This window comes from Pristiophorus japonicus, chromosome 2 (assembly GCF_044704955.1).
Source record: "Pristiophorus japonicus isolate sPriJap1 chromosome 2, sPriJap1.hap1, whole genome shotgun sequence".
Taxonomy (NCBI): Eukaryota; Metazoa; Chordata; class Chondrichthyes; family Pristiophoridae; genus Pristiophorus; species Pristiophorus japonicus.
In genome coordinates this window covers 335,656,402-335,667,489 of record NC_091978.1, presented here as the reverse complement: position 1 = coordinate 335,667,489, position 11,088 = coordinate 335,656,402, and the positions used below count along the sequence as shown (strand labels likewise).

Below are 11,088 nucleotides of genomic sequence, written 5' to 3'. Positions count from 1 at the left end.
ATGTTCAGCCATGAACTCATTGAATGGCGGTGCAGGCTAGAAGAGCCGATTGGCCTACTCCTGCACCTATTTTCTATAAGAAAATCATGCGTCTGGTGTTGAGTCAGGAAATCTGGACTATGGTAATAGTAGTGGTGCTACAGTTGGTCTGTGCCCCTTCCCTTAACAAGAGGAAAGTTCAGTCAGGTTTATATGTTGGAATGTGTATAGCATCACAGGAGGGTGGGATTGGGCTTGCCTTTCATACCCTCCATGGTAAATTAGCTCACCACTACTCATCATCCAGATTCACACGTTAAGAATACCCATTTGGCCAAATATCCCATCGTGAAGTATAGACCCATTCAAGTATTTGTTTTGCATTTTAAATATTTTTTTGTGAATTTTTGTCATCCTTATCATGAGAAATAGAATATTTTTCAAGCACTTCCATATTGGGTACAGGACAGCAAGATAAAGTATAGCTGTACTTCCAGAATAAACCCCTGGTTTGTGTTAAATTGATTGTAGCTCTAAACCTCAGCCAGGGTGCCAGTAAGAGCACCAACAGTGACCTCTGTCTGCTGGGTTATGGATAATGGAGGAATAAAACTGGTCATGGTTCCCACTTCTGATAATTATCCAGTGACTCCTGTCTGAAGACATGTATGTGTGAGTGGTGACTGAAGGAGACATCAGGCTTCGCGATCACACTGTAATCAAATAATCTGCTACTACCTACTGGTGATCATTTTCAACTTTGCTGCCTGGGCGGTAACCTGGCGGATCAGATCAGACACTTATTGTAGAAGCTGCCCAAAGTACATTACACTGATTAACAGAATGTACATCGGGTTTTGCAGCGGGCAGATGCCGCAGGGATCGGTGCCAGGGTCTCAACTATTTACAATCTATATTAATGACTTGGATGAAGGGACCGAGTGTAATGTAGCCAAGTTTGCTGATGATACAAAGATGGGCAGGAAAATAAATTGTGAGGACACAAAAAATCTGCAAAGGGATATAGACAGGATAAGTGAGTGGGCAAAAATTTGGCAGATGGAGTATAATGTTGGAAAATGTGAGGTTATCCACTTTGGCAGAAAAAATTGAAGAGCAAATTATAATTTAAATGGAGAAAAATTGCAAAGTGCTTCAGTACAGAGGGACCTGGGGGTCCTTGTACATGAAACACAAAAAGCTAGTATGCAGGTACAGCAAGTAATAAGGAAGGCAAATGGAATGTTGACCTTTATTGCAAGGGGGAAAGAGTATAAAAGCAGAGAAGTCCCGCTACAACTGTATAGGGTATTGGTGAGGCCACACCTGGAGTACTGCGTGCAGTTTTGGTCTCCGTATTTAAGGAAGGATATACTTGCATTGGAGGCTGTTCAGAGAAGATTCACTAGGTTGATTCTGGAGATGAGGGGGTTGACTTATGAAGATAGGTTGAGTAGGTTGGGACTATGCTCATTGGAGTTCAGAAGAATGAGAAGTGATCTTATCGAAACATATAAGATAATGAGGGGGCTCGACAAGTTGGATGCAGAGTATATTTCCACTCATAGGGAAAACTAAAACTAGGGGGCATAGTCTCAGAATAAGTGACCGCCCATTTAAAACTGAGGAGGAATTTCTTCTGTCAGAGGGTTGTAAATCTGTGGAATTCTCTGCCCCAGAGAGCTGTGGAGGCTGGTTCATTGAATATATTTAAGGCGGAGATGGAAAGAATTTTGAGCGTTCAGGGAATAACGGGTTATGGGGAGCGGGCAGGGAAGTGGAACTGAGTTCATGATCAGATCAGCCATGATCTTATTAAATGGCGGAGCAGGCTCGAGGGGTCAAAATGGCCTACTCCTGCTCCTATTTCTTGTGTTATTATGTTCTTGTGTTAGTGCCCAGGTGACAAAGTTGAAAATTATCAGCAATTGAGCGAGGTAGAAGTGATAAAATACATGATGCTTAACAGATGTATCATAATTTGCTGCCTGGAAGGCCAGGAGTGTACTGGAGATGCTACAGCACAAACGTGTATACTGTCAGCTAAACCCTCATGAGAATCCCCGATTTCAGTCAGGCTGCTCTTGTTACAAAGAATTCTCATTTTTTTCAAAAGACAAGGCAGCAGTCAGTTCATATTGGGAACAAAGTGCAAACAGGTCATCTTCCCTACTTGATTGTGGAACGTACATCATGTAGGAGAGAGCTTGGAGATAAAAAAAAAAATTTAAAATGGAGAAGGCAAAACAAAAGGGCAACATGCATCTACAAAAATAGGATTAATTTATAAAAATGATCAGGTGTGACACTGAGTGGGATCTTCCAATGCATTTATTATTTACCATAGGAACATTTCATTTAGCAACAGGTGGCTTCTTCCACCATTTTCACAATCGCTGTTGCAATGTTAACAATGTGCGAGGAACAGGACAAACAAACGCAGACCTTTTCTCTTCATTTATTCCAGAATTAATCTGTTTTTATTAACAACAAGTCAAAAGAATCACAACCATCAATCCAAGCCATTCTGTTTTTTGGATAGTTTCCTCCTCCTGCCGCTTCCATGTTCTGACAGTCTCTGTTCAACTACCAGTGCATTCCTTCAATTCATTATTTCTGCAAACTGCAGAGAGAAAAATGGAAGTAGTTTATGATTTAATTTTTGTTTTAATTGAAGACTTCTTCCAAGGACTCAATGGGTAAATGACCATGTGGTTCAATACCAGCCAGCAATGCCCCAAGTCCCATCCCTGTTCTGTATTAAGTTCTCAGGGAAATCACCTCCATTTTGTTTCTCATTGTAACACAGAGTCAGAGACATTAAAGCCTTTCAGTGCAACTGAAATATCAAACTAAAACAGTGGGGGGCAGTAAAGCTAAGATTACTAATCCATTTTGCACATATTTTAAACAAAGATGAGATTAGGTTTGACTCTTGTCCCATGGTCAAATAGTCCGCCAATATTCATTATCCAGACTCAATCATCACCCCTTAGGCAAGGTACCCGAGGACGTTTGGCACTCAACCACTATCCAACACGAGTCGTATTCTTCAGGAGAAAAGGGGTAAAGGAGAAAATTGGGGAAAAGAGAGAAAATCGGGCCAACAGGAAAGAAAAGCAGAGCCAGGAAATACACATGAATGAGGGTGAGAAAGGCCATTCGGCCTATCTTAATTCATCCAACAACAACTTAGATTTATATATCAGATAAATGGGGCTGAATGGCCTACTCCTGTTAGGTCAGCAAGCATAGAGGGTGCTGGGTGAATGGGGAGTTAATAAGAGTTAGGATACAAACAGCAGAGTTTTGGATGAGGTCAAGTGTATGGAGGATGAAAGATGGGACAGGAGAACATTGGAATAGTTGAGTTTGGAGGCAAGAAAAGCATGGACAAAGGTTTCAGCAGAAGATGGGCTGAGGTGGGGTGGTGACGGGCAATATTACAGAGGTGGAGGTATGTGTTCTTTGTGATGGAGGGGATACGGGGTCAGACATTCAACTCACAGTCAAATAGGATGCCGAGGCTGCAAACAATCTGGTGCAGCCTGAGACAATGGCCAGGGAGTGGGGTGGCATCGTTGGCTGGAATTTTTGGCTAGGGAACGGAAGGACCCTGCAGTCTCCCCCTGCTGCATCTAACGACTTGTTAAATGATTCTAGGATTTTTGCCTCCTCCACACTATCTGGAAGTCCATCCTTCGTGCGAAGAACTTCCTAAGATCTGTCTTAAATTTACATTTTACTAGTTTAATAGTAAGGGGAATAGATAGGCGTTTCTGCGGCCGCAACCGAGACTCCAGGATAGTATGTTGCCTTCCTGGTGCAAGGGTCAAGGATGTCTCAGAGCGGGTGCAGGACATTCTGAAAAGGGAGGGTGAACAGCCAGTTGTCGTGGTGCACATTGGTACAACAATATAGGTTAAAAAAAGGGATGAGGTCCTACGGGAAGAATTTAAGGAGCTAAATTAAAACGTAGGACCTCAAAAGTAGTAATCTCGGGATTGCTACCAGTGCCATGTGCTCATCAGAGTAGGAATCGCAGGATAGCGCAGATGAATACGTGGCTTGAGCAGTGGTGCAGCAGGGAGGGATTCAAATTCCTTGGGCATTGGAACCGGTTCTGGGGGAGGTGAGACTAGTACAAACCGGACAGTCTGCACTTGGGCAGGACCAGAACCTATGCCCTAGGGGGAGTGTTTGCTAGTGCTGTTGGGGAGGAGTTAAACTAATATGGCAGGGGGATGGGAACCAATGCAGGGAGACAGAGGGAAACAAAATGGAGATAGAAGCAAAAGACAGAAAGGAGATGAGTAAAAGTGGAGGGCAGAGAAACCCAAGGCAAAAAACAAAAAGGGCCACTGTACAGCAAAATTCTAAAGGGTCAAAGTGTAATAAAAAGGCAAGCATGAAAGCTCGGTGCCTAAATGCGAGGAGTATTCGGAACCCAGGAGAGGGCTCTAAGCTAGTTAGAGTGGGCGAGAGCTCAGATGAACAGGACCCCAAGAAAGAATGCAAAAGGCAGGAGGCAACAGAGCAGAGTAGCACTGGGGTAAGTGTAAACCACAAGATGATAGGAAGGGACAATATGTATGAATATAAAGGGGCTGCAGGAGGGGTCAAAACTAAAAATCATGGTTTAAAAACTAGTATTAAAACACTCTACCTAAACACACGCAGCATTCAAAATAAAGTAAATGAGTTGACGGCACAAATCATTACAAATGGGTATGATTTGGTGGCCATTACAGAAACGTGGTTGCAGGGTGGCCGAGACTGACAATTAAACATACAGGGGTATCTGACAATTCGGAAAGATAGACAAGAAGGGAAAGGAGGTGGGGTAGCTCTGTTAATAAAGGATGATATCAGGGCAGTTGTGAGAGATGATATTGGCTCTGATGAACAAAATGTTGAATCATTGTGGGTGGAAAATTGAGATAGTAAGGGGAAAAAGTCACTGGTGGGCGTAGTTTATAGGCCCCCAAATAATAACTTCACGGTGGGGCGGACAATAATCAAGGGAATAATGGAGGCATGTGAAAAAGGAACGGCAGTAATCATGGGGGATTTTAACCTACATATCGATTGGTCAAATCAAATCGCACGGGGTAGCCTGGAGGAGGAATTCATAGAATGCATACGGGATTGTTTCTTAGAACAGTATGTTACAGAACCTACAAGGGAGCAAGCTATCTTAGATCTGGTCCTGTGTAATGAGACAGGAGTAATAAACGATCTCCAAATAAAAGATCCTCTTGGAATGAGTGATCACAGTATGGTTGAATTTGTAATACAGATTGAGGGTGAGGAAGTAGTGTCTCAAATGAGCGTACTATGCTTAAACAAAGGGGACCACAGTGGGATGAGGGCAGAGTTGGCTAAAGTAGACTGGGAACACAGACTAAACGGTGGCACAATTGAGGAACAGTGGAGGACTTTTAAGCTCTTTCATAGTGCTCAACAAAAATATATTCCAGTGAAAAAGAAGGGCGGTAAGAGAAGGGATAACCAGCCGTGGATAACCAAGGAAATAAAGGAGAGTATCAAATTAAAAACCAATGCGTATAAGGTGGCCAAGGTTAATGAGAAATTAGAAGATTGGGAAAATTTTAAACGACAGCAAAGAATGACTAAGAAACCAATAAAGAAAGGAAAGATAGATTACGAAAGTAAACTTGCGCAAAACATAAAAACAGATAGTAAAACCGTTTACCGATATATAAAACGGAAAAGTGTGACAAAAGTAAATGTTGGTCCCTTAGAAGACGAGAAAGGGGATTTAATAATGGGAAATGTGGAAATGGCTGAGACGTTAAACAATTATTTTGCTTCGGTCTTCACAGTGGAAGACACAAAAACCATGCCAAAAATTGCTGGTCACAGGAATGTGGGAAGGGAGGACCTTGAGATAATCACTATCACTAGGGGGGTTGTGCTGGACAGGCTAATGGGACTCAAGGTAGACAAGTCCCCTGGTCCTGATGAAATGCATCCCAGGGTACTAAAAGAGATGGCGGAAGTTACAGCAGATGCATTCGTTGTAATCTACCAAAATTCTCTGGACTCTGGGGAGGTACCAGCGGATTTGAAAGCAGTTAAGGTAACGCCTCTGTTTAAAAAAGGGGGCAGACAAAAGGCAGGTAACTATAGGCCGGTTAGTTTAACATCTGTAGTGGGGAAAATGCTTGAAGTTATCATTAAGGAAGAAATAGCGGGACATCTCGATAGGAATAGTGCAATCAAGCAGACTCAACATGGATTCATGAAGGGGAAATCATGTTTAACTAATTTACTGGAATTCTTTGAGGATATAACAAGCATGATGGATAGAGGTGTACAGATGGATATGGTGTATTTAGATTTCCAAAAGGCATTCGATAAGGTGCCACACAAAAGGTTACTGCAGAAGATAAAGGTATGCGGAGTCAGAGGAAATATATTAGCATGGATCGAGAAATGGCTGGCTAACAGAAAGCAGAGAGTCGGGATAAATTTTCGGGTTGGAAATCGGTGGTTAGTGGTGTGCCACAGGGATCGGTGGTGGGACCACAACTGTTTACAATATACATAGATGACCTGGAAGAGGGGACAGAGTGTAGTGTAACAAAATTTGCAGATGACACAAAGATTAGTGGGAAAGCGGGTTGTGTAGAGGACACAGAGAGGCTACAAAGAGATTTAGATAGGTTAAGCGAATGGGCTAAGGTTTGGCAGATGGAATACAATGTCGGAAAATGTGAGGTCATCCACCTTGGGGAAAAAAAACAGTAAAAGGGAATATTATTTGAATGGGGAGAAATTACAACATGCTGCGGTGCAGAGGGACCTGGGGGGTCCTTGTGCATGAATCCCAAAAAGCTAGTTTGTAGGTGCAGCAGGTAATCAGGAAGGCGAATGGAATATTGGAGAATATGAGAGAGATGGAGTACAAAAGCAGGGAGGTCCTGCTGCAACTGTACAGGGTATTGGTGAGGCCGCACCTGGAGTACTGCGTGCAGTTTTGGTCACCTTACTTAAGGAAGGATATACTAGCTTTGGAGGGGGTACAGAGACGATTCACTAGGCTGATTCGGGAGATGAGGGGGTTACCTTATGATGATAGATTGAGTAGACTGGGTCTTTACTCGTTGGAGTTCAGAAGGATGAAGGGTGATCTTATAGAAACATTTAAAATAATGAAAGGGATAGACAAGATAGAGGCAGCGAGGTTGTTTCCATTGGTCGGGGAGACTAGAACTAGGGGGCACAGCCTCAAAATACGGGGGAGCCAATTTAAAACCGAGTTGAGAAGGAATTTCTTCTCCCAGAGGGTTGTGAATCTGTGGAATTCTTTGCCCAAGAAAGCAGTTGAGGCTAGCTCATTCAATGTATTCAAATCACAGATAGATAGATTTTTAACCAATAAGGGAATTAAGGGTTATGGGGAGCGGGCGGGTAAGTGGAGCTGAGTCCATGGCCAGATCAGCCATGACCTTGTTGAATGGCGGAGCAGGCTCGAGGGGCTAGATGGCCTACTCCTGTTCCTAATTCTTATGTTCTTATGTTCTTAAAGGTGGGTCCCCTGGTCCAACTCTCAATGCAATTTACAGTAGTAGTCCAGATTCAACATTTCCTTTCCCTTAATTACCTTGTATACAATGTTCCTGCTAAGCTGCACGTGCATAGCTGCACAGTCATCTGCAAAGTCCCGAGCAGGTCGCTCATCGACTTTTATATTGTAAATACTGCATAGGCGCTGAGATTTAAAGGGACCGCGCATTAAAATAAACAGGCCACACAGAACAAAGCGCAGCGTACAGGGAGCATTGCTTGTATACCTCTAAGATCACCTCTTAGGCACTTCCTTTTCAGTCTATCCTCATAACTCATACCTCTAACTGTAGGATCAGCATTATAGCTTTTCGCCAGCAATTGAAGGCCTTCCTGGTTTCTCAGCAACCAGAAGTGAACACACTACTTAAGGTACAGTCTGTCCAGTGCACTGTATAATTTTATCATGGCTCCTTCAAATCAAAGATAGCTTTGAGCAACTTTTTAAACAGTAACAATGGCCTGAAATTTATGGTTGCAATGACGGTGAAACTGTAAGCCTTCGCCGACATTACTGTGTAAAACTGACAGCAACTTCTGGCGTCTGCACATGCGCAATTAAACGTGGAAATCTGGAAGTTGCTGTCAGTGATTCCCTGCTCCTTCACAGGGTGCGCTGATGCAGTCTTTACAGATGCAATCAACACAGAATCAGTGATTTGATCAGCTTTTTATGCACTATTCTCAATGTAAAACCCACTGAAACTGTTAGACCTTGTTGAATGAGGCGTAACTGAGTTTTTAAACGGCGTACTAAGTCACAATTACTGCTGAACAACCTCTCTGGCTCTGAAAAAAGAATTTTAAGTGTGCGCTGTGTCATTCCCTCACAATAACATTCAAAAATTCCAGGATTTTAAAAATAAATAAAAAAGAAATTTAAAAAAATGTTTATGATGAAATTTCAGCTTATACCTACAGCTCATGTATATGTCTCAATCTTTATTTTGTTTTCTGTAAATTGATTAAATGGTGAATTAAAATCGTGCATCTTACTTCCTGGGGGTTTGCTGTCTGTGAGAATTCTTCAAACTGATTGGCTGATCAGCCTGCTTGATGACTTCACTGTTGTTGGACGTCACAGATCCCCTATATATGGCGCTAAATTCAAAGTTACAGCGGAATAGGGGAAGTTGGCGCTCTAGAGACAGCTAAATCTTTGTGAGCAGCTCTTTTCGAGGTCAGCAGCGAGCGCCGTCCCTTCGTCGCTGACTGCAAAATCCGGGCCAATATGTGGCAAATTCCTTGCTGTATTATTCTAATTCTTAACATAATAATAACACTTGAAACATTTGTACTCACTGTACACAGATTGACAGTTGGTCAGTTACTGGATTCCATGATGTGTTTTGTATTCTTGGACATCCTGATCATGCTGCTTGAAGAGCTGAACATTCAACAGAATGAGTGCACAACAAACACAATAGTCGACCTGTATTATATATTATAATATATGTATTGTACACAGTTGAATTAATCAAATTCAAATGAATAAACCAGCTGTGAGGAGTGTCTTAAACAAGCTTTACTTTCCATAAACAGCCAATTGTACTTTTAGTTGTCAGGTTAGATCACAATCATTGCAGGTGACTAAATGAATAAATGCACCACATAATGTGACACTGAGGCACATGAAGCAGAAAGCTCCCAGCTTCAATCTTTGGTCTGTATTGTTAAGTTAAACACTGCTCAGACAGCAGCCGGAGCATTATAATATGCTTCAATGCTCCTGGACTAGGGAGGGAAAAAAGAAAGACAGATCCCCAATTCTGACCACGATCCAGTAGTCCCTGCCGGGCAGTGCAGCTGGCCATAAGATCATATCTCACCATGAATTATATTTTTTAAATGGAGAACATAGGCAGGGAGAAAAAAAAATCTGAAATGGAAAAAAAACAGCAGTACCTCGATCAAAAATAATAAAAACTGCCATCTCAGATACATTTGTTTTTAAATCTCTGTCATGAGTGTTAGGAAAGATAAATCGGGTAGATTTACTTCTTACTGTCCAGTAACTCTTGATCAAATGAGATTATTCGGCTGTTTAGCTAACATCCCCTCTGTTATGTAATGATGTGTGTATCGTCCCAGTACCTTAAATGTATTGTAAGTACTATGCCACACCACAGAGGGCGCTGCAGTGGGAAACCCTGGTAGTACCTGTAACAAAGGCTATATAAGGCTGACCACCACATCTGGGAGGCACTCTGGAGCTGAACAATAAAGGACGAAGGTCACAGCAGTTAGACTTACACCAGACCGTGTGGAGTCAGTGATTTGTGTGCTACATACACCACATTGGCAACGAGGAACCGGACGAACTCCACGCAACCATGGCTACTCTGGGCTCGCTAAAGGATTTTACCGTGGGCAATATTTGGGAGGCCTTTACGGAAAGGCTCGAGTACTACTTCACAGCAAATGACCTGACGGAGGACACATACGCAATGAGAGAGAAGCGTAAGGCGATATTGCTCTCCAGTTGTGGAGATGAGGTTTACTGTCTCGTCAGGAATTTGCTGGCACCTGAGAGTGCCAGGGACAAGTCATACGAGGAGCTGACTGAACTCATTCGTGACCAGTTGAAACCGAAGGAGAGCATCCTCACGGCCAGATACAAATTTTACCATCACTGCAGACCTGAGGGCCAGGATGCCACCAAATATGCTGCAGACCTCAGGAGACTCGCGGCGCCGTGTGATTTTGGGGCACACCTTGACGAGGCTTTGCGGGACGTTTTCGTTATGGGGATTGGCCACGAGGGCCTCCTTCACAAGCTGCTGGCCACGGAACCCACAGTCACTCTGACAAAGGCCATCGCCATCAGCCAGGCATATATGACCTCGACTTGCAGCACCAAGCAAATGATCCACACAGTCTCGAACCCGGCAGGCACTGTCCACAGGATAGCGCCCACCACGGACAAAACTGCAGAACGTGGCTCTGCCCGGGGCAGAGAGCACGGACCTCGGGGTCCTGGAGCTCAGAGTCCAGCGAGGGGGGCCAATCAAGCAGCACCATGCTGGCGCTGTGGAGGAAGCCATGGGGCTCACCGGTCGGTGCAGGTTTGCGGCATATACGTGCAATACCTGCCACGTTAAAGGCCACCTTCAACGTATGTGTAAAAGAAATCGGACTCACCATGTGGCTGAGGAGATGGGGGATGATCCACTGTTCAGCGAGGAGCAGGTAGAAGAAGATGAGGTGCTTGGACTGTATACGTGCTCCGACGATTCGCCCCCAGTGATAAGTGAAGTAAAAATCAACGGAGTCCCAGTGAGTATGGAAGTGGACACGGGCTCGGGTCCGTTGTTGATGAGTCGGAGAACTTTTGATAAACTGTGGATTAACCCAGCTGCAGACCCAAGCTGGTCCCGGTCACGCCAGGGAACTAATACCTGTTCTCGGCAGAGCGATGGTGCAGGTATCCCACCGGGACGAGACGCACACTTTACCTTTGTGGGTCGTTGCAGGCGATGGGCCGGCGCTCCTTGGCCGGAGGTGGATGGGGAAGGT

General features: G+C 43.8%; 1 protein-coding gene across 2 annotated transcripts in view; it reads right to left on the bottom strand.

Moving 5' to 3' along the window:
* Nucleotides 1-2,292: 2,292 nt before the first annotated feature.
* The window catches only part of ndufc1 (NADH:ubiquinone oxidoreductase subunit C1), a 30,177-nt gene continuing 21,381 nt past the window's right edge, over nt 2,293-11,088 (bottom strand). The window contains exons 3-4 of one of the 2 annotated variants that reach the window (XM_070865523.1): nt 8,875-8,959; nt 2,293-2,602 (exon numbers count right to left, since the gene is read on the bottom strand). In XM_070865523.1, the coding sequence (XP_070721624.1) occupies nt 8,900-8,959 (60 nt within the window). In that variant the 3' untranslated portion in view covers nt 2,293-2,602; nt 8,875-8,899. The remainder of the gene's footprint in view (nt 2,603-8,874; nt 8,960-11,088) is intronic. The other variant, XM_070865534.1, reaches the window with a different exon arrangement.